The sequence below is a fragment of the Salmo salar genome, chromosome 16, assembly GCF_965601325.2.
Source record: "Salmo salar chromosome 16, fSalSal1, whole genome shotgun sequence".
Lineage (NCBI taxonomy): Eukaryota > Metazoa > Chordata > Actinopteri > Salmoniformes > Salmonidae > Salmo > Salmo salar.
In genome coordinates, this window is record NC_138306.1 from 69854390 (window position 1) to 69878855 (window position 24466).

Below are 24466 nucleotides of genomic sequence, written 5' to 3' on the forward strand. Positions count from 1 at the left end.
AAAAATAAATTCAGTGTAAGATTTCAGTATAACATTTGACTATTTCAGTATAAATACTATTTATAAACTCAGCAAAAAAAGAAACGCCCCTTTTTCAGGACCGTCTTTCAAAGATCATTTGTAAAAATCCAAATAACTTCACAGATCTTCATTGTAAAGGGTTTAAACACTGTTTCCCATGCTTGTTCAATGAACCACAAACAGTTAATGAACATGCACCTGCGGAACGGTCGTTAAGACACTAATAGCTTACAGACAGTAGGAAATTAAGGTCACAGTTATGAAAACTTAGGACACTAAAGAGGCCTTTCTACTTACTCTAAAAAACACCAAAAGAAAGATGCCCAGGGTCCCTGCTCATCTGCGTGAACGTGACTTAGGCATGCTGCATGGAGGCATGAGGACCGCAGATTTTCCAGGGCAATGTCTGTACTGTGAGACACCTAAGACAGCACTACAGGGAGACAGGATGGACAGCTGATCGTCCTCACAGTGGCAGACCACGTGTAACAACACCTGCACTGGATCGGTACATCCGAACATCACACCTGCGGGACAGGAACAGGATGGCAACAACAACTGCCCGAGTTACACCAGGAACACACAATCCCGCCATCAGTGCTCAGACTGTCGGCAATAGGCTGAGAGAGGCTGGACTGAGGGCTTGTAGGCCTGTAGTAAGGCAGGTCCTCACCAGACATCACCGGCAACAACGTCTCCTATGGGCACAAATCCACCGTCGCTGGACCTGACAGGACTGGCAAAAAGTGCTCTTCACTGATGAGTTGCGGTTTTGTCTCACCAGGGGTGATGGCCGGATTCGCGTTTATCGTCGAATGAATGAGCGTTACACCGAGGCCTGTACTCTGGAGTGGGATCGATTTGGAGGTGGAGGGTCCGTCATGGTCTGGCGCGCTGTGTCACAGCATCATCGGCCTGAGCTTGTTGTCATAGCAGGCAATCTCAACGCTGAGCGTTACAGGGAAGACATCCTCCTCCCTCATGTTGTACCTTTCCTGCAGACTCTTCCTGACATGACCCTCCAGCATGACAATGCCACCAGCCATACTGCTCGTTCTGTGCGTGATTTCCTGCAAGACAGGAGTGTCAATGTTCTGCCATGGCCAGCGAAGTGTCCGGATCTCAATCACATTGAGCACGTCTGGGACCTGTTGGATCGGAGGGTGAGGGCTATGGACATTCCCCTGAGAAATGTCTGGGAACTTGCAGGTGCCTTGGTGGAAGAGTGGGGTAACATCTCACAGCAAGAACTGGCAAATCTGGTGGAGGAGGAGATGCACTGCAGTACTTAATGCAGCTGGGGGCCACACCAGATACTGACTGTGACTTTTGATTTTGACCCCCCCTTTGTTCAGTGACACATTACTCCATTTCTGTTAGTCACATGTCTGTGGAACATGTTCAGTTTATTTCTCAGTTGTTGAATCTTATGTTCATACAGATATTTATACATGTTAAGTTGCTGAAAATAAAGTTGACAGTGAGAGGACGTTTCTTTTTTTGCTGAGTTTAGTATAAGATATCCAATCACAATGGAGGAGATTACTGTGATGTGTTAAAGGTCCTATGCAGCCGTTTTTATCTCAATATCAAATCATTTCTGGGTAACAATTAATCACCTTACTGTGATTATTTTCAATTAAAATTTTAAACAAGAAACAAAAATTGACTCTGGGAGTGGGGAGGGGAAAACGGAAAAGTAGCTGTTATTGGCAGAGATGTTTGGAACTCTCTTTCTTATTGGTCTATGATACGAATTTACCACATGGTGATGTCACCAGGCAGGCCAAAACTCCATCCCACCAAAACAGGCTGAAATTTCAGGTGGTCTTTTCAAATAACTCCTACACGAAAAAGGCTATTATCATAATTTTCACAATTTCACAGTATTATTGCAACCTTTGAGTGTGGAAATATACACTGAGTATACAAGCATTAGGAACACCTTCCTAATATTGAGTTGCAATAGTTTCTTCACATGGCATCCAGCTCCAGTAGGTTCATTCTAGCGCTGTCCTTCTTTCTGCGGTTCAGATGGATACACGACAGATGACATTGAGTTCTACTGGAAGGGAGGAGACAATGCGGTGACGGGGGTAACACGCATTGAGCTGCCACAGTTCTCCATAGTGGACTACAAGCTGGTGTCCAGAAACGTTGTCTTTTCCACAGGTAAAGCCCTTTTTTTTTTTTTTTAAATCACGTTCTCAGAAAATACACATCCTTACCATGTTATTTCCCATTTTGCTTTTTACCCAACCAGTGCTCCACTATGAAACTCTTCACTGCTACTTCAGTATTCTTGTGGCTGTATCTTCCAGTTCGGATTAAATGTTATCGGTATCCTTGACATCATTTGGTGCGTGGGTGCGTGCATGTTCGTGTATGCGGGCACATGCATGTCAGGTTGTGAGAGTTTGTATGTATATGCACTTGCTTGTATGTGAGAACTCCTCACCATCCCTACCTTTTATTTGAGTCCCTGATGGCAGCCATTCAAGTTTAGTGTCCAGTCTGGCCCCCTCTATACTCTTTCCCCTCTCCCTGACTCCTCAGTGTGGCCCCCTGTCTCCCCTCTCCCCAGCTCCTTAGTGTGGTAACCTGGCTCCCCTCTCCCTGGCTCCTCTGAGGACCCCTGCATCATACTTCAAAGGCCTGTCTCCCTCCCCGAGCCTGGCTAAAGACCAACTTTCCTCCATGTGCTGCTGTTGCTTGCTTCACTCACACAGACTCACACAGGAGCAGTGCATGATGGTAGGATGGCAATTACCCAGCTGTTTCTTCAGCTCTTTAAAAGAGAGAAGCCATGGAGAAGCAGCCTGGGTAACAGGGCATCAGAAATGCATGTGGAAAATAAGGCCCAGAGCATAAATTATTCCCCTCCAAGTTCACAAGGAAACATTGCCATAATGATTTCAAGTTTCAAGTTTTAATGTCATGTGCACGAGTACAGTGAAATGCCTATCTTGAACCCATCAATGCAGTAATCAATAACAATGTAGTGCTACAAATAACAAAAAAACACACAGGAAATAAAAATAAGAAAAACACAAGAAAGTAAGTAAGCATACTTTATACAGGGTCAGTCAGTTCCAGTACCATATTTACATTGCAGTGATACTGGAATAGTAGAGGTAGATATGTAAGGTGACTAGGCATATATTATAAACAGAGTAGTTTCAGCGTGTATGTGAGTGGGTGTGTGGGTGTGTAGAGTCATTGTAAATGTATGTGCATATTATGTGTCTGTGAGCAAATTATGAATTGAGTGTTTGTGTGTTGGAGTGTCAGGGTGCGTGAGTGTGCATAGAGAAATTGCGAACATTTTAATAAATTAAATACAAAGGTCAACTCAGATTGGTTGTTTCAGATTAGTTGTTTCCACATGCTTTTCCCCCCTCTCACTTTAGTAGTGGATAAAAGGGGGATCTCTGTTGAACTGGTGAACATTGTCAGAACGTTGTTGGACATCGCACCCTTACATTATGAGAATTTTCACGTCGTGGTCGTCATGAGTGTTGTCATGGTTACCATATCACCATCATCACCATCCTCCTATTCCATCCCCTTCTCTCCTCCTCCTCATCCCCCTCTTCCTCCTCCTCATAACATACGGTGTACTCTCCCACTCGCTGACAAACGTCCAGAGACACAGCTAGTGTGAACGCTTAGTTGCACACCTACATCCTCTGTATCACCAATCTTCTTTCAACACCTACTTTCGCCTCCCACTATTTCTCGCATAATGTTACCATTCTTAAAGGGACAGTTCCCTCCCATGACGAATGTGCCTCATCTCACGTATACAGTACATGGACAGCAATCCATGGATCCAGATAGTTTGTGATCCGAGAGTTTTGATTGGTTTGTTTAGGAATTTTCGTGTGCAAATCAATGGGAGTGGTATGATCCGTGTTAGCGTGATTCAAATCCCATGCTTAAATAAATAGCCACGGTAATGTGTGGTCTGGAGGATATTTTTTTAGGTCAACATGTCGTAATAGCAGTGGAAGGACTTCCTCCTATCGCTTAGAGGTGTACAACTGACACCCTTGAGTTCCCCATTCCTTCTGGTACTCGTTTGTCCTTGGCTCTTAATGGATCAATAAATGTCATTGATTGGCTGAGGAGTCCACACACTTGGATACCCAGATGTTAATTCGTCTCTGATTAACAAGGCAAGACATGGACGAAAACCAGCAGACGCTACGACCCTTGAGGACCAGAGTCATGCATCACTGGTTTAATGCTATACAGAGAGGAATGTGCAATAGACATTCAACTCAAATGGTCATTTATGACAACAGAAATATGATGAATCATAAAGTGTGTTTTTCATAAGCCAGGTCAAAGAAGAAATACATACATTACCAAATGCCTAACATATCAAGTTCCAAGACTTTTATACATGCATTTATCGATTGAAAGTGCAACATTTTCTATCATCACAGTTAGTATTGAAATATTTTATTATTTGCCTCGCATTCATAGCCAACGTGTGTCAAATTGTTGTGAAGTATGGTTCAAGGATGCTTGTTTCCATGGTGATAAATCCAACCCATGCTGCCATTGCCATAGAAACAAAAACAAAAACACGAGGTGTTCCAGTATGCTCCTCGAACCAAGAAGTCGTTCATTCTATTCAACCGCTCAACATCCTGTTTTCATAGGTGCCTACCCACGACTGTCTTTGAGCTTCAAGCTAAAGAGGAACATTGGCTACTTTATCCTGCAGACCTACATGCCCTCCATCCTGATCACCATCTTGTCCTGGGTCTCCTTCTGGATCAATTACGATGCCTCGGCTGCAAGAGTGGCATTAGGTTGGTGTACAAGCACCATATGTTACACATTGTACAATATTAACAAGTATCTGAATCCCGTTTCCCTATCATTGTGACTGATCCCAACATCCCAGTAGTTATACAGTCTTAGAAAAAAAGGTGCTATCTAGAACTTAAAAGGGTTATTCGGCTGTCCCCACAGGATAACCCTTTGAATAACCCTTTTTGGTTCCAGGTAGAACCCTTTTGCATTCCATGTAGAACCCTTTCTACAGATGGCTCTACCTGGAACAAAAAGGGTTCTTCTACCTGGAACCAAAAAAAGGGGACAACCGAAGAACGCTTTTGGAACACTTTTGTAGGTTCACACATACAGTCTAGTCCATGAGATAATTATATTCTAATTCGATTTTGATGGTCTACTCTGTATTACTGAATGGACAGATTCCCCTGCACTCTCTCATGAACATAAAGCAGAGAAATGGGAGGTCTTTGCAAAGGCATGCAATATCCGGTGGCTTGCTAATAAGGAGTCCACCAGAGAAAAACATTAACTCCCTCAGTGATGGATCGTTATGGGATTTCCGTTGCCACCCAGAAGGGTGCTTTGTGGAGGCTGCATGCCGGTAAGAGCAGCAATCAAGATATCAATGCAGTGGGAAAACAATTGAATTGTTTGAAGGTAAAATTGATTAGGGAGCAGTGTTACAGTGAATTCCAAATCCAGACGACCCACTTGGCCCTAATCTTGTTCCAGCACATTTTCTTCGCTCTCTCGTGGTGTACCTTTACTCAATAACTCTGAGCAAAAGAAGTAAAACTCCCCATTCAGTATGTACATTTTAGCATACTCTCTTATCCTGAGCGAGTTTAAAGTAGTGAGTGCATACATTTTCATCCTTTTTTTTTCATACTGGTCCCCCGTGGGAATTGAACCCACAACCCTGAGCGTTGCAAGCATCATGCTCTACCAACTGAGCCACACAGGACCTACAGCGCACTTAGTGTAGCTCACCTTCTGCATGTGTTCAGTGGTGTACAGGATACAAGGTGCAAGTAAAGCAGGGTACAATAACCTGGACCAGTACATGCAGTGTTCAGCGATGTAGCACTCCGAATGTTTGTTCAAAGTACCAGTGCTGTTCCATGTACTGGTGCTGTTTAAAGCACTGCATTCCTTTGGTTAATGTCCTCTAGAGTTGCTAAGGCTCTGTGATCAGACTTCCTCACTTTTAGACTAGAGTATCTTCTGACCCTTAGAGACACTTTAAGTGTGGACCAAATCTCATTTCTTGATAACCTCGTAACCCCCAATTTCAGAGAACAGACGATGGGAATAATGTATCGATAATGCCATTAGCAAGCAGAGTGCTACAGGATCTGAAGTCATTTGCACGCGGCTTTAGTGGCTCCTTCATGATGATTATGCAGCAGAAATAGAGTAGGGAGGCTGTCTGAAACATCAAATTAGATAGACATTAAAGAAGCAGTCTGGTGGATCCATTTTTGAACTTTTAAATGAGTGATATATATATATATATATATATATATATATATATATATATATATATATATATATATATATATATATATATATATACCCATTGATTCTTATAAATGAGCTTAGTTTAACTGTCGTACCCCATCAGAAACCAATGTATTGGCTTGTTTTATGCCATAGTTTGTAAACAATGTAATGGTAAACATACACTGTATAGCCTAAAAACATGGCTGCAACTATCATTTTGGTATCATGTATGGTCAGTTCTTAGCACTAAAGTGACTTACGTCACTGTATGCGTGCATACATTTTACATATGGGTGGACCCGGGAATTTAACCCACAACCCTGGCGGTGCAAGCGCTATGCTCTACCAACTGAGCCATACAGGATCACATACTGTAGGCTCTATACCACAGTAATTACCAGTAGACTAACCCATATAGTTCATTGTTCAGTAGCAGACTAGTATGTTAGCAGATGTGGAGTACTTACCACTTTCTCACTTTTGGGAGGTACTATTTAAATGCATAATGCCTGACATTTTTCCTTTGAAAGTGGCTAGAGAGAGAGAGAGCGAGCGGAGAGAGAGAGAGAGAGAGAGAGAGAAGCTCCATAAAAAATATATTTATCCCCAGAGAGTCCGGTCTCCTGATGAAAAAGAAGGGAGGCCCACGGGCACATGGCCGTGTGATTAAATTGTCAGGTCGGCGGGTGCAGTGAAGGACAGAGAGTAATAGAACCACAGAGGGAACACCGATAAAGAACATGGCCGCCGTTCAGCAAAACCCCAGAGATCGCTGCAATGAATAAAAGCAAAAGGGGAGAATGCTGCTGTTCCTCAGAGAGAGAAAAACACACACGCGCACATATACACGCACACGCGCACGCACACACACACACACACTGACAGCAAACCGTTAATACTTAAAACTGTCTCCTTTAATGTTCCAATAAATCAAGGAAAGGGCCAGATTGATCCTACACTCTAACTACCTCCAATGTTGCTTTATGACAGTACTAGCTACTGATACACATGGTTTATATTTCTTGTAAAAGAAAATACATGTTACTATTTTGCTGGATGTCAGTTTTCCTACATATGTGTTTCTGCATGGACAACAGATAAAGCATGTGCAAAGAACGCATTGTTTCCATTTAGGGGCCTTTCTTTAGGACAGAATGTGTAGTATATTTAATATGAGACATTCAATTCAACTCCTTCCACGGTTAAAATGTCACTCACAGCTGGAGGCTGAATGTACACAATTATTCAAAGAGTTATTTGAGGTTGGTGGTGTCCGAGGGGCAAGTAGAGGACTAACTTTTGAATTTCTATTCGGGGAGGTTATTATCTCCGATTTTGGCTCAGAGCACAACAAGACTACCAAGTCCCATTTGTTATATACTGTAGCCAACTATTCTTCCATTGTCATGCCATGCATGTTTTAGAGGAGGAGTTAATTGGCCAAAGCACAAACAGACTGGAGCACTAGGCTACAACGAGGCAATCCAAGGCTAAAATTCTATCAAATAATATTCCCCTCTGTTCTGAGAAGTGGTTTGGCCGGAACATAATTACAAATAATTAGTAGACTGCAAATTGACCACAAGAATCTCAAACAGACATAATGTTTGACTAAAACATAATTATTTCAAACCTTGCTTACATTTGTATATGATCACGTGTCTCTCCATTAAGCATGGGGATACTTGGGAACAGATTGATTTAATTAAAATCACATGGAGCTGATTTCCTCCCTTTTTTACAGTCTTTATGTCCAACAATGAAAATTTGAAAAATTCTCAGAAAACTTGGGGGGGCCAGTTGGGGAACTCTGCCTTAAACTGTCAGTTGTAATCCAGGAATCACCACTGTGCTCACCATGACCACCATCAACACCCATCTGAGAGAGACGCTCCCCAAGATCCCTTACGTCAAGGCCATCGACATGTACCTGATGGGCTGCTTCGTCATGGTCTTCCTGGCCCTGCTGGAGTATGCCTTCGTCAACTACATCTTCTTCGGCCGTGGACCACAGATGCAGAAGAAGCTGGCAGAGAAAGCCGAGAAGGCCAACAACGAGAGGGCGGCCAAATATGACACCAATCGGGTAAGTCTTCATGAAGATCTCTGTCGAGATGCTCTAACTTCTTCAAAGTTCTTCCAAGTTTCTTGGGTTTCAGGTTAAGAAGTTGTCGGGCGTTATCTTTGCAGTCCGCACAGTCTTACGACGGCAGATCAGAAACTCTATAAATATGGTGTTGTGTTTCTTGTGGTTAGTCTCCTCAGGAAGGAGGTAAAACGTCATCTCTTAAGCTGACTAAGCAGCCTAATAGAGCAAAAACGCTCCGTGTCTCACAGTCGGTGAGTCTTGACCAGCGGACACGTATTTTTTCACTCTGTCTGACTTGTTTGTCACAATTGACTGACATTACATGTTTATTTTTTCATGTCCGCATGAGAATTTAATGCGTCTGTACGTGTCGCTTGTTACCCAAGTTGTCATTGTCCTTTTTCAACTTCTGGTTTGACATTTGCACGTCCAATGCAAGTCTGCAAGCCCTATGTTCCGTAGTGTTGCTACAAAACAGATATTGTGCTGTGTTATCCATTCAAACGTTCATTCAAAGTGCCTTGTTCTCATTCCTACATAGTCTCATATCTTGATTCTCCAATGTATGTCATTGGTCTAAATCAGTGGTTCTCAATCCTGGTCCTGGGGACCCAAAGGGTCTCAATCCTGGTTCTGGGGACCCAAAGGGGTGCACATTTTTGTTTTTGCCCTAGCACTACACAGCTGATTCAAATTATCAACTCATCAAAAGGCTTTGATGATTTGAATCAGGTGTGTAGTGCTAGGGCAAAAACAAAAATGTGCACCCCTTTGGGTCCCCAGGACCAGGATTGAGAACCACATGTCTAAATGGGTCTATAATGAACATAGTTCCGGTTCTCATCTCACCCTTGAACCTGTCCAGAGCAGGACCATCATGTTGTTGTAGCTCCAGATCATACATCAATCCTCTACTTCTATCTCCAGGCGGAGTCCCACGGTAATATCCTGCTGACCACCCTGGAGATCCACAACGAGGTGGCAGGAAATGAGGTCACCACCAGCCTGGCGGACAGCAGGAACTCCTCTGTCATGGGATTTGACAACACCAGCACAGGTACCGGCGTCCAGTGCAGGAAGGCGAGCCGGGCCTCGGGTCCTCGCCACAGCCTCGACAGGCAAGCCCAGTTCAAGAGGCACAAACTGCGGCGGCGCTCGTCGCAGCTCAAAATCAAAATCCCTGACCTGACGGACGTAAACGCCATCGACAGGTGGTCGCGGATTATCTTCCCCTCCGTTTTCTCCCTCTTTAATTTAATCTACTGGATGTATTATGTCAACTGATTGACTGATTTTAGGGTTAGGTGGTGTTGTCATTTTTTTTTTGTCCTTCGTCATCATTTTGTCTTTTTTACGTGATAGTAAATGTTTTGCTATCGAAAAACAAAGGACTGCCTCTATGTAACATGGACAAACTGCTTTGACCCCTTTGTTAAAGTTTTTATATTTGCAGTCGTACTCAAATTGGGGATATCGGTGGATTGCGAATTCTTAAAATTTTGTACAGAACTATGTAGATAAATACCCATACTGTAGGACTGGGACTGTATACTTCCCATTCTTTTTGCCCTCTCTGCCATTTGATAATGGAGATCTTTATACCCAATTCAATATGTGCAATCTGCAAGAAAGAAACCATAATATAATTTTTTTTTTAACGAACCCAAATAAAATACAAATGCTATGTAATGTATTATGCATATACACAATGAATTGTAATGTATACTTTATCATTATTTGCATATTATTTGTGATGAATGCGGATCAATGCAAAAATATATACTCATGTTTTGTGATGCTTGCAATCTTTATCACGTATATATTTTTTGTCTTGGTCAGATAATATAATTTTCAAGTGCACATACAGTATTTGCATATTTTACAGTGAAGTGGTCCTGTTTATGTATGTCTATGTACAGTGTATTATTATTATTAGTAGTAGTAATAGTAGTAGTAGTATTGCTATTATTATTATTATTATCATTATTATTACATACTGAACTATAACATTTTAACACAGGTGCAAATTAATGTCTACTGTTGAGGGTTATAATATCTCAGGTTCTGGATTTTGCTAATTGGCAACCATTACGTTTTCAAAATCCCGTCAAACAGTCTTGAAATTGGAATATTGATTGCTAATCTAAACATACCCATAACTGCACTCAATGAATCTGTCATGGTTCATATCTTTTCTACCTGATATTGTGAATGCATGACAGGATTTCACTCAGTAAATTGACAGCATTCCTTTAAATCAGCTCCATCTTTGATAGCTGTCGAATTCTCCTGCCAATGGCCTTGTGCTATATACTGTATAACATGTCTTTGTGAAATATTCTGATATTTTTGTAAGGTGTAACGTTGACTATAACTACAGTATATTAACTCCCTCTCTTGCGCACTAGCATTGTAGAAAATAGATTCCCTGTGTTCACAACATTCCATGGAAGTGGCAGGGTTGAGGGTTTGTTTGGGTTTTAGCATTTGACTGATCTTTACTGCTGAAATGACCTTCAACTGTAAATATAATGTATATAACAGATTTGATGTAAGTGTGCACATTTTTATTTGGAGTTGTCTAATTAGTTGTCTGTTTTATAAGACAATGTGAAATACCGATGACATTTCTGTCCTCTTTAAATGCTTGAAAATCTATTGAATTAACATATGGGGTAGATCATATTTTTTTTTATTCCTTTCTTCAGATTTATAAGCAATGAATGCCATGAGAGACTATCTATCAAATGCACAGCCAATATAAATAATACAACAAAACGCATTGTAAATCAAGGGCATTGCGACCACCGATAACAGTATATCATCATCATCCATTTCTATATTTCTATAATCTATTCTGCACAGCTATCAAAGAAGCATATACGATGTATTAGTCTCTCAGTATACAACTGATGCATGAATTCTGTTCTACAGGGCAAGGACAACGAGCCATAGTCATTAGATTGCAACAAAACATCTAACACATCCCATTAGGAAATGTAATCAACGGCATGGAAGTAGCTAACATTTGGTGAAACATTGCCATTGTTCATATCATGCTGCTCTGGGCGAGAGAACATGCCAAGATGGCACTGTCTCTTGTTTCTCTATGCATGTTATATCGCATGAGTAGTGGTGATTTAAAAAAAAAAGAACCTTAACCCTAACGTCTTAGACCTGTATCTCAGGTTACAAGTACAGTTCAAGAGATTGTGATAAACTGCCATTCTCTGGTTGGTTACAGAGCAACCAATCATATCCTGGGGTCAATGGCTGGGATACAAAACGACAGTCTTCAAATATATAACTCATTTATATACGCATATGTATTTTACCATTACCAACTTGCAGCCAATTGCTTATTGTAGTGACATGTTCTCTGGTATGCAAATATACTTTGCTACTTGATCATTAAGCTTGTTGTGTGTTTTGGGTTTGAGTGATATAATGGTAGAGTGTGTGTGGTTACACACGCTGGCCTTTAAACAGTTACAGACCCTGGGGTTTCCCTTCCCTTCTCTACTGTGTAGATGAGGCAGTGTTGGCTGGGTCTTGGTTGTAAGATGACTAATATCCCTTGTTCTTGGCGTAAGATAGGTAATATCTCTTGGTCTTGGTGTAAGATGAGTCATTTCTCTTGGTCTTGGTGCAAGATGAATAAAATATCTTGGTCTTGGTGCAAGATGAATAAAATATCTTGGTATTAGTGTAAGATGAATAAAATATCTTGGTATTGGTGCAAGATGAATAAAATATCTTGGTATTGGTGTAAGATGAACAAAATATCTTGGTATTGGTGTAAGATGAATAAAATATCTTGGTATTGGTGCAAGATGAATGAAATATCTTGGTCTTGGTGTAAGATGAATAAAATATCTTGGTCTTGGTGTAAGATGAATAAAATATCTTGGTCTTGGTGTAAGATGAGTAATCTTTCCCGAGACGCAAAGACTTGAGTTAGCCTTTCAGAGCTAATGCCTAGTCTTTAGCTCAAAAGGCTAACACAGTCTTGTGGCATGCAGGAGACCCGGGTTTGAATCCCGGTCAGTCACATTGGCACATTCAATCTGGCACTGTTTCATGCATTAAGTGCACTCATCGTTGCTGGCTTCTAATGTTGTCTGGCCCATTATGGAATGTCAACATGTTCTGTTCTGCCATAAATGTATTTAGGTATAGATATCTGTGTTTATGTTTTTCTCCCTTATTTCTTTAGGTTATAATGTTGCTCTGTTAATGAAATAATATCAATTGTATGACAGTAATATCTGGTTTTGCATCCATTCAAATGAATGATTTCTGTAACACATCTGTTATACGCTATAGCAACAGGATGAACAATGGGCAGACTTCAGAGACAACATTTCTTGTTCCTAATGCATTTCTGTTGAATGATTGAATCTAGACAAAGCCCAATAGTTTATGATTTATATGTCAGGTGAAGATAAACAAATGATTACCAGTATTCTTGGATTGTGATTAAAACTGTATTTATCAATGAATTTGTGTGTGTTGGATGTTCTCATATGCCTTCGGTGACTTTAAATACACAAAATAGGTGTTCATAGCCATGTACACGGAATAGAATTGCATTTTAACTCTCACAGTGTACATATGTACACACACAAGGAAGTGTTGTTTTTTCAATACTCAAAAGGGTTCATTTAACACTGGATTAGTTGGATTCGTGTGCACACTGAAAGTGTTACATTTAGCACTGTCCCAGTTTAATTTGCTATGTATAATTATGATCTTCCACGGCAGTCATGGACTGTAGGCTCTGTGCCTCCTACAAATTGGGTATTCATACTGTAATACATGTCCAAAAAATGCTTCACACTCTGCCTCTCCACCATCCAGCCATCTAGCTTGATTAAAGCAAAGGCCCTGGGCCGTGACCTATTTGACTCCACCTCTTGAATTTATCATACCATACTGTTACTAGTAAGGCCAACAGGGTTTTGTATGCCAAAGTGCAGGCTACTCATCGGGGTTGCCGCCAACAAAACAGCACATCTAAGGAGACATTGCAATGTAAACCAATAAAAAACACTCATACAATATAGGCAATATAACACGATGGAGTCATAACTGTTATGACTGATTATTACCAGTACCCTTATGGGGCAAGTGGTGTGATTATGTGGGTTGCCATAGAGTAGGCCAATGTTGTGTAGGATGTGCGATTGATAAATTGGTTGTAGTAACGTGCTGAGGGAAAAGGATTCTGTATTGCCTGGAGGGGATCTCAACCCAGCATTAGAGTGTACAGCTGTCAGAAAGGTGACAGAGGCAGCTGTGGAATAAGGGTGATACGCAGGCTTTGACTAACCAATAGGCACCATTGGGAACTAATTCCCACTTTTCCCACTTTTATTACACCAATGATCAACCTCATTTGATCCATTACTATTATGATTCCACAGATATGAATGCACTAATCCCATGACAAAATACAGCCAATCACAAGCACTCTACGTTGTGATTCAACTTTACATAGTATCGGTATATAATACCTCATATGCAGTGGTTTCAAGAGTTAATCATATACAGTATGCAATATTTATCCACCCTAAGGTACCGTGAGGATCTGGCGACTACATATAGACTGTGGAAATGAATTTCTTCGCAGCCTATCAGTTCTCTCAGGTAAAAAACAATAGTGTATATGAATAATTACAGGGGAAACTGCTGCGGTAGGCAGTTCAATCCCCAGGCACCCCCTTTCTTCAATAAGGTTGCTCATGATAGATTTCTATACTTTCTTACTTAAAACTTCATCATGGGATCCACGGATCTCAATCCCAAAGTAACATACTATTATTAGTATCATCTCAGAATAACAGGACTCAGCACTTCGAGCAGACAGAGGTATGGTCATTTGCCCACTCAGTTTGTTTCATTAAATAATTATCAACACATCCAACTCTGGATGATATTCCTGTATTGTTGAAATAAAGCATACTTTCTTTGAGTCACCCACATTTAGTCTAGGATACAGCTACTCTGTTTAATTTCCACATTCTCCCCATACAGTACACTCTCCTCTCCTCCCTTTTCCTCCCTTCTCTTCTGCTCATACAGTACATTCTCTTCTCCTCCCTTCTCCTCCCTTCTCTTCTCCTCATACAGTACATTCTCTTCTCCTCCCTTCTCCTCCCTTCTCTTCTCCTCATACAGTACACTCTCTTCTCCTCCCTCTCCTCCCTTCTCTTCTCCTCATACAGTACACTCTCTTCTCCTCCCTTCTCTTCTCTCCAACCTCCATGCTAAAATAAAATGGTGTTCCACTCATGAGAACACTCATCATTTCTGCCAATCTGAGTTGCCTTCAACATTTTAATTCCAGATATTTTTCTTGGACTTCACCTCTCTTTGACCTTGTGATACCACCTCAATACCTTGCAAATAACCCCACCAACACGAGAAGAGCCAACCCAAATTCCATTACCAGCTGGGTTGCTGTTTCCAAAGCCTGCCAAATGAACTGAACTCAATTACGAACATGTCTTTGGGGCTTGAGGAAATGGTGCAGTTCTCTGTAACAGTATCCCTTGCAAGACGTTGAAACACCTCCTAGAATGGTCCTATGTTTGTGTACAGTCAGCTTACTTTCCCTGACCATTCACAGCCTTTCCTCTTGACCAGAACACTCTGTTCTAATCCATTGATCTGCTAGATTGACAATACCTGCTTTATGCTGCATTCTGTTATCTAATTCACAATCTCTCACAAACGTTTACCTGGCCCTACATCAATCAATGTGACAATATCCAAGTGCATCAAACACAGATCTTTGTGAAAGCAAAAAGCCAGTAGCTTGCAGGGCACCAGATAACCGCAAAGCTGTTTTGAACCACAGGGATCACCATCCAATAAAGCCTGAAAAGCTAAAAACATGTTGTTGGCCTGAGAGAAGTCCTCATCTGGCAAGACAGTACATGGCTTGTCACCAAGGGAGTAAGAACATATTTACGTTGAGAGTATGAGAGGAAGCTGTGTTCGCAGTCCTTGCATTATCACATAAACCCATTCATTGGTGTCAGAAAACATTTTGAACTTGAAATTACATACATTTGCCATGAATTAGAATACATATTAGAATGTCTACACTTCATTTGTGCAGTTATTTGATGCAGGGTTGCCTCTGAACTGAATTGTTCTATCGTGAGGTGTTACAGTTTAGGGTTTCCTATATTCGATGTCGGATGTGATGGCTCGTGTATGTCACTGGTTTCGACCTCCATATGGTCAATATTTGTTGTGGTGTCTGAAATAGCAGTCCTAGTTCTTGTCAGGACATGTCACAACTAATAACAACATTACAGTTTCCTTTAATCTAGGGACCTTCCCAGTTTGTACATTTTTATAGGCACAAGGGGGTCTTTGGAGGGATGACAGACGTATTGTGATAGATGGCTGAAATGTTTGGCCCCGGAAAGTCACAAAAAACCACTCTAGAGGTCAGTAAACCCCATGTTGTGGAAGAAAAATATCTACTTCTATATCTACAGAATCTACCCGAAAGTTTGCCCTTCACCATATTCTCCTTGGAAAAGAGACCAAATTCCAAATCCTACCTATACTCTTATGTTTATAGTAGACAAGACCCCATGGATCAGAAATTAATTGTGTAAGGCATTTAACATTTAAACCATCTGCACGACTCTTGCACTAACACCTGACTGTCAAACAAATAGAATACACCAGAGACACATCTCATGTGTTTTTCTACTTCATCGCTTCAAAGAGATGGCATTGAACATGCTGCACCAATTAAACCAAATTGGTAAGAGTGCATTCATATTGCTGTCGTATGTTTTGGTACGCGTTTGAGTCCCCGAAGAGCCTAATACATCTCATAGGCTTTATTGTGATAGGCTTTTCTTCAAATAATCCTCCTTGTGTCTTCTTTGTTTCTCCCATTTCATTTGATTTGGGGGGTGTTTCTGTTTGTGGGATGCCAATGCAGATATTATACCGTGCAGTTCTGAATTTGTCAGTCCCTGCACTAAGCCACTCTTTCAGTGTTATGGTACTGACTGAATCACCATTGTTACGTAATGACGGAATCATTGTCACAATTGGGAGAAGGATGCAATCTAAAATGGTCAGGGTAACTTTGGTCCACATTTCCTGATTACTGACCCCACAAGTCCTGCTCATAGTCCCAAAATCCACAGGAAAACATTCATGCTGATGTATAATTCCAGCCACTGAAATTGAGATTTAGTTCTACAGAGAACCCCTCTGAATAAATTCTATCTGATGTTTTTCTCTTTATCTTTTTTTTTCAGGCCTCCTGACACACTTTCTGCTCATTCATTAACAGCATAGTGAGTGAGAGGGAGGAGGGACGGTTCTGCATCAAAAGACTGTCTCGGTGACTGGGGGAATACATCCCTCTCTTCAGTGTGTGTTTGATGATGCCTTTCTGTTTTAAGAACTCAATGACAGACTTCAGCTGGGTATTAGCCTACTTACTCATCTCTCCTGTGTTGTCTTCTATTCAGACCTGGGTTCAAATACTATTTGAGTTTTTTTCAAATACTTGCAGTGCTCGTTTTAGTCTGCCTGGAGTGCCAGATGGGCGACGTCAGCACTTTTGCAACTATTCTATTGGTTCCATTACAGCAGGTAAACTCAATCAAGACCATATCAGAAATAATTTCCAAAAGTATTTGAACCCAGGTCTGGTTCTCTTTGACATATAGACAAGTTGCTGGATTATTCCTCTTACTGTATAATGTACATTATCTAGTATGTCAGAAGTTATGTCCTAGTTCATGTATTGTATCAGTTGCATACTTGAATATAACTGGAACAACTTTTAAGGTTGACTTTAAACTTCAAAAGATGCTACCTTAACGGTGCGCCTTCTTTTGCAAAATAACATCCTCTTATATAAGATCATCTTGAAGAGGGACCGTAACGAAGCCTGAAGCTACCCAATGGAGTATAGCTTACTGATCTAACTTAAAAGGGTAGTCCCATGAGATACCAAAGCAACGGAAACCAGTGAACATTGTTAGTAGAAGTGATACACTATTTAAGTTTTAACCAACATTATAGGCTTGTCTTTGTCATAGGGGGGAGGCTCTGTGGATTTGGAGAGGAGAGTGTTGCCCAATGTTTTCAAGTGATACCCACTCAATAAATTATTATTGTGGCAGTGAGAGGAGAAGACAAGATTGTGGAGGTTGTGTGTTTGGATACTGGGTGACGTGGGAGGCTTGGCCACAACTGCCCCTGACTGATTAAAGGTAGAGGAACGTGTCCCTGGGTCTGAATGTACTGTATAATCAAAATAATGACTTACTCTTTAGCAATCCAATGCTAGCTTATTCAAGAATCCATTCCACACTAAAAAAACAACCAAAGAGTAGACCTTTACTGAATTACACAGTATGGTTTGGCTGTCTTAATTTCAATGGGAAGAGGATGCTTCAGTGTTTTATTAGTTAACGCTGCGCTATGCAGAAATTGCTCCACCATTTCCTGGTTGCAAAAATTCTAATAGTTCCTCTAATTTCCATTTGATAAGTAAGTATATGTTTTATTTTTTTTATTTTCCATAACCAAAAATATTGTATTTTCAGCTGTTTGAAGCTGGTGTACAAAACTGAAAGTAAAAGACACAAAAACTAAACTTAAGAACAGGGAGCATAGAAATAGCGCACATATAGCGCTTCTTAGACTTGCTTCAATGAGAATGACAGATCAAATCAAATCAAATGTATTTATATAGCCATTACGTCAGCTGATATCTCAAAGTGCTGTACAGAAACCCAGCCTAAAACCCCAAACAGCAAGCAATGCAGGTGTAGAAGCACAGTGGCTAGGAAAAACTAGCCACAAATGTCAGTTGGCTTTTCATAGCCGATCATTGAGAGTATCTCTACCGCTCCTGCCGTCTCTAGAGAGATCAGATCTATGACAGATTCACATTTCTATGTGAATTTGGTCAGTTCGCCAAAAAGTTACACATTGCAACTTTAAATTACTGTGGTTTCTGCTTTACCTCCTGTTTCTGCATTTGTCTCAACCAAGCTTGCCATGTAACCGTCACTATCTTTGATATACTGCCTTCTCTCAACTCATGTAGATGATGAATCCATTGTGCTGTCCAGTAAGTATATAGGATTAAAGACATGCTCCTGAACTTTGGCGACTACTAAGTATTTTTGAAATCTTCCGCTTTTGGCTGGATGTGTCAATGTGTTGTTCATACATGCATAATCTATGAGCAGAATTATTGTCTTACCACCAAATCCCTAGTTTGAAAGCCACTGTATTTCTGAAAGCTGTGCTGCCCTACATTTCCCCCCACGTGGGTCAGCCCCCTAGTAATTAGTTCAACAATTGAGCTTAAGCCCCTCGCCATGTTAGTGACAGCTAGCAAGAGGCATATCATGCACACACAGCAGAGAGAGAGAGAGAGAGAGTGTGAGAGAGAGAGAGAGAGAGAGAGTGAGTGAGTGAGTGAGTGAGTGAGTGAGTGAGTGAGTGAGTGAGTGAGAGAGAGAGAGAGAGAGAGAGAGAGAGAGAGAGCAATGATGTGGTGCACATGTCTGCAAATATGTGATGTAGTACGCAATTTTCTGGGACCACTTTTGTCTCATGAGTGCTACTTTCAGAACTACTGGCTAAAAATGTAACTAAAGTACCGGAAAAATATCTTTAAATCCTTTTTCACTCAGTGTAAGGCATTACTTCCAAGAGGTAATATTTAGGGTAGGGCCTACTGTATGATACTTGTAAAAGTCACATCATAATCTAAGCTTTGGACATTTCTGTTGAAGTCTTTGGTGGCTTTTTTAATGGATACATGCTAAAAGAGACATCTGGCTTGTTTCCGGACAGAATTCGAAGGAGAGGTTTGTAATTTAGTTGCTGCCAATCAAGAGTGAGCAGAGGAGCTTGACACAATGGAAAACTGATAATTCTTTAAAGTTGTAGACAAGAAAACAATGATCCATGCCAGTTTACCCTGTCATTTCTTAGGCAAGTGATACATGCCTTTTCAGTATCCAGTACAGTTTGTAGTACAGATTTCTCAGAGATTCCGCTCAACATTAACCTTGACTCACCAGGCCTTTCTCCAATGAAAGCATACATATTTCTCCACCAGCTCCATCCAAAATCGTTCATTCTGTACATTCATCCCGTTTCTCAATTCTCCTGTGAGTCTTTAAACAGCATTACGGCAGATTGATTGGTGACTTCGCCTGGATCAGCATGTTTGAACCGAGCAGCACTCAGAGTGAACACTGTAGCGGGCTTCCATTTGTTTTCCCCGTGACAGAAGCAATATCTATCCTGTAGACTCATTAGAAGACAGGGAACAGAGTGAGTAGCAGCTGGGCTCAGGGGAGAAGAGGGGTGGAGGAGAGGGATTGGGGGGGGAGACATTTCTTGCAGCACATGCCTTGAGATGATTTAATGTTAGCTCTTTGCTGATAGCACCTTGGCCTCATCTATCAGCCATTGTGGGTTTATTTATGGGTGTCTCTGAGGCTGTAGTCGCTGTGACAGACAGTGTGGGGGAGTGAGAATAGCTCTATCTTGGTATCACCGGGTCTTTGAGTTGATCTCTGTACCCACCAGGAGAGAGCTTTGTTTCAGCTCAAGTGAATAGGCCCAATGAGACTCTGACACTGTCCTAATATGGACACCATGTGTATTGACTACCAAATGTATGTAATGGTAACCAAGACACACAGCCAAAAGCTGGAACACAATGTACTGGCAGTCAACTAAACCAATTCATGTTGAAAGGTATTCTAGCTTTCCAAGGCCGGACAAATAAAGAGGAGTTATTTTGATGCTCTTGCAAGACATACTGTATATCCAACCTGGTCTCATAGCGTTTCATATTATTCTGTACGTAAATCCGCGACGCTACATTTAGTATGATATGATACGTTTCATATGGTATGTATTAATTTGTGGATGTCCATGACCCATTTAGTATGATATGTTACGTATTACAATTTGTATTATATGTTTTGAATTTTCAAAATGTACAGTGTGTTACATATTTTGCAAAACGTATGACATGTTACGAATTCTAGCTAGGTGGCTAATATTAGCTAGCTGGCTAACATTAGCTAGGCTAGGGGTTAGGAGTTAGGGTTAAGGTTAGGGTTATGTTTAGAAATTAGGTTAAAGGGTTAGGGTTAGGGGAAGGGTTAGCTAACATGCTAAGTAGTTGCAAAGTAGCTAAAAAGTACTAAGTAGCTGAAAAGTTGCCAATTAGCTAAAGCTGTCCGTGATGAGATTTGAACTCGCAACCTTTGGTTTGCTATAAGTCCAAGTTATACGCCCAGCCATCCACCCTGACCAACCACCCTGCTTTCTTTTCTGCCTTATGTAACCACCTCTCTTATGTAACCATATGAAATGTAACATATCATTTATATGAGAGTCCCGGATTTACTTTTACTATGTTATGTCTGGCCTATGAGACCAGGCTGGTACATCCTGTCCACTGTTTATGCAATTCTCTGAAACAGTAAACAAACTGGAGTCTCACTCCCTCTGCTGTACACTCAAGGTAAATATGTACTGTGTGCCTGCCTGCCTACCACCTTTCTAACTGTCCACCATATTCATACCATCAGGGTCTTAATTAAAAGAGAACCATACCCAGTAATTATGAAACGTTCTCTAACTATATCTAGCTAATTACAGTATTACAAATGATCTTCTAATGAATACCAACTCATTGAATTAATTAGGCAACATTATGTGTATGTTTGGACATTTCAGTAGATTCAGCTATGTGATAATTACATATTTAATTCATTGCAATAACAGATGGATGAAACCTGCAGTTGAAATACATGATATGATGACCTAGGAAGCTTTTAAAAGAGTTTCATTGGTTTGTACTCTGCCTCTAGACAACTGCTGACATGTTTGTGTGTACAGTAATGCAGCCAGAGTTCCCAGCATTCATTTTCTAAGCAATCTCCTCTCACTGTAATTATATTTATTTGGAGGCTGCTATTATTCAGAGTAAAACGATTTTAACCTTGCAAGAATCAAGAGAGGGTGTCTTTGTCATGGAGTACATCTCAAATTGCACTTAATTCCCTGTCTAGTGCACTACCTTTGACCAGGGCCGATAGGTGCGCTATGTAGGGCAATAGGGTGCCAATTGGGATGCAGTGAAGGTACAAGCCGCTGGACAGAAAAAATAAATCAACTCATCTTTTGTTGGGTTTTCTAAAGTCTAGTTACCTTGTCATGTTGCCAGGTAACTGCAGCCATGTGTGAGGGGTTTGTCTCACATACATGGTTAATGGCATTACTGGGCACTGAAACAGAGTTCTTAACAGACGCCCTGTGAAATGACTTAAAGCCATCCTCTCTTGATACCTGCACAGGGTGCAACACACACACACACGTGTACACACACACCAAACACACACACACACGACTGCACGCATGCACTTGGCGCACAAACACACACAGAAAAAATACTAGAGCCCTACAAAACCCAGAAACATATCACTACACCTTCATCCCTAATACCCCTAATGTCTTCTCCTCTTCAAAGGGCAAAGCTCATCCCCCTCCCTTTAAACCTGCTGATATTGGATAATAGGAACTGAAGGAAGGCTCTTAGCAAAGATGTCTGAGCTACTTAGCTAATACAAGTTCCAGGATGTAATCCTTTATTATAAAGCAATGGGATTAATGTAAGGCTTATTTCAATATCCCCTATGTAGTCATGATTCACTGTATTTGATGTTTGCCAAAAAAAAGAAATCAATTGTGAGTAAAAGGAAGACTTGACATAAGTCAATAACAAAGCTAATCCCCTTTATCCTCTTTGCAACAGTACACCAGATACAGTTATAACATGCTTAGGGCAATAACATGCAATCTCCAAATCAACTTTTGTCAGAATTCTCACTTCTGTACTGAACTATCAATATGTTTTGTGTCTTTAAGGGAATCCAGGAATGTGCTTTAATGCGATCTGACAGTCATTGGATTATACACACTTTACAGAAAAGGATAGATTTCCTGGGTGGACATTCAGGCTTCCATTTGGTTCACTAAGAGGTTGGTCCAGTTTTGAACAGCTGTGAGTAGAGATATCCATCCCAGCTCTGTGAACCTTCAACAGGGCATGAGTCTGCCTGACAGCTACCTGGGAGAGTCCAGAACCTAAAATCTCCATATTTAAGTTAACTTCTGTCCATTCCTTTCCCTGTTGAGGTTGGTGATATTCCAATCACAGACACCCACCTGCCAAAAGCCAATGTTTCTTGACCCTTCACAGGATACCATTGGGGTCTCTTTACTCAAATTTCCAACAGTGTTAAAGCTGATATCCTTAATTGAAACAATTATGAAGTGGCCACCCCGCCTTTGTTTTTGGTAGAAAGCTGAGGGACGGAGCCCAAGAGATCAAACCAGTCTCAATTTCAAAGAGAGAGCTATGGACGCAAGGACTGACCATCCATGATATCACAATGATAGTTTCAACCACGTTTTGAAGCTATATGGTGTTTGGTTACAATTACAGTGGAGTACATTTTGTGTTCTGTTGGGGTACGACAGTTAAACTTAGCTCATGAGGATTCTAGCTTTAAAAAAAACACCTAGTTGAAAAAGATACAGCTAGTTGTTAGTATTCAGTGCAACATGTAAAGTGCCATACAGACACATTTCATTTCACTGCTTTCTCTTTATATACAGCCTCCCTCTTCACGCCCTTACAGGAGAGCTGCTTAGCGAGGGCTTGCCATCTCTTTTGCCTGAAGCATTACCGACCGAACTCGGATGGAAAACCATTTTGGGGTAGGCTTTGTAAGTACCTGAGAGCGTTGGGTGCCTCTGGAGTACTCCGACGGTTTGGATCCGACTCTGCGTTTAGCTCTGTGGGTGTAATGCGCCTCTAGTTTGAAGCACAAATGTAGAACGCGGGCTCTCAATGTGAAGGGTATCTGAAGAAGTTATTGCCATGGGCTGTGTAATGTTCATCTTATGAAGAGAACTGCAGGTAAAGCATGAGTCAATACAGCCTAGTTTAGTGTATCTATCTGCATGGGTTATCATGATTCATTGGGAGGGTAGCATCACTGACTGTCCCACCTACTCAGCTAAAAAAAGAACCCTGATTGAAGAACCCAGTTTGTAATGGATACACATGAAAACAATAATAGCCTGGAGAAAACAAACAGTATTCAGATCACTGGCTCAGCTGAACACATTAAAACAAGTGAAAAATGTGAATGCCATGGAATACCCAGTAAAATGTTCACACCATAGGTACAATAGCATTTTGTATATTTGTGAAATAATTTTGTTCAAGTAGGACTCCCACTGAGATGAAGAAGAATACCCGGTATTCCAGTGTGTCTTGTCTATGCCTACAAGGATAAATGAAACAAATCTTCTTGAAAGTTGCATGCATCATTTCACATAGTATCATGACACTACACTTTTAGTTCCAGTACACCAAATACATGAAGCATATCAAGATTTTGCTCAGCAGTATGACGTCCGTGCAGTGTTCAAAGCAGACCTGGGTTCAAATACTATTTTGAATCTTTCAAATCCTTGTTTAGTCTGTCTGGATTGCTAGATGGGCGGGGTTTGCTATTTTGCTTCTATTCTATTGGTTCCATTACACGGAGGAAACTCAATCAAGCCCAGATAAAATATTTGAAATGATTTCAAATAGTATTTGAACCCTGGTCTGGTTTCAGTAAGCTCGCCTGAATTGTTTCAAGTGGGGAAAGCTGTTTAACAACACCATTTGTACTGATCAGCATGATGTAAGCAGCTGAATCAGCTTGTTAGTCAAGGCTAAATGGCTGCCATGAGCACTGAACTTGGTCAGACATCACTGGTCTCAGTTGTAAGGCAGTCAGCATTCAGAAGCCTCAGGGGTGAGAGTGGTATATCTATAAAACGGTAAAAGCAACGCATGTGGGTGGAACTTGGAGCCGTCTAGACAAGCGGACTCAGCTCTGCTGACGACCTGCCTGTGACCCACAGGTCATAGGGCCTCTGGGCAGAGCA

At 41.0% G+C, this 24466-nt stretch overlaps 1 protein-coding gene across 4 annotated transcripts in view; it reads left to right on the forward strand.

Moving 5' to 3' along the window:
- LOC106574421 (gamma-aminobutyric acid receptor subunit beta-3) overlaps positions 1–12924 on the forward strand; it is a 54761-nt gene extending 41837 nt beyond the window's left edge. For 2 of the 4 annotated variants that reach the window (XM_014150297.3, XM_014150299.3), the window contains 5 exons: positions 2056–2193; positions 4692–4844; positions 8172–8419; positions 8590–8673; positions 9350–12924. In XM_014150297.3, coding sequence (XP_014005772.1) covers positions 2056–2193; positions 4692–4844; positions 8172–8419; positions 8590–8673; positions 9350–9706 — 980 coding nt within the window. In that variant the 3' untranslated portion in view covers positions 9707–12924. The remainder of the gene's footprint in view (positions 1–2055; positions 2194–4691; positions 4845–8171; positions 8420–8589; positions 8674–9349) is intronic. The other 2 variants (XM_014150298.3, XM_014150301.3) reach the window with 1 other exon arrangement.
- Positions 12925–24466: the final 11542 nt, after the last annotated feature.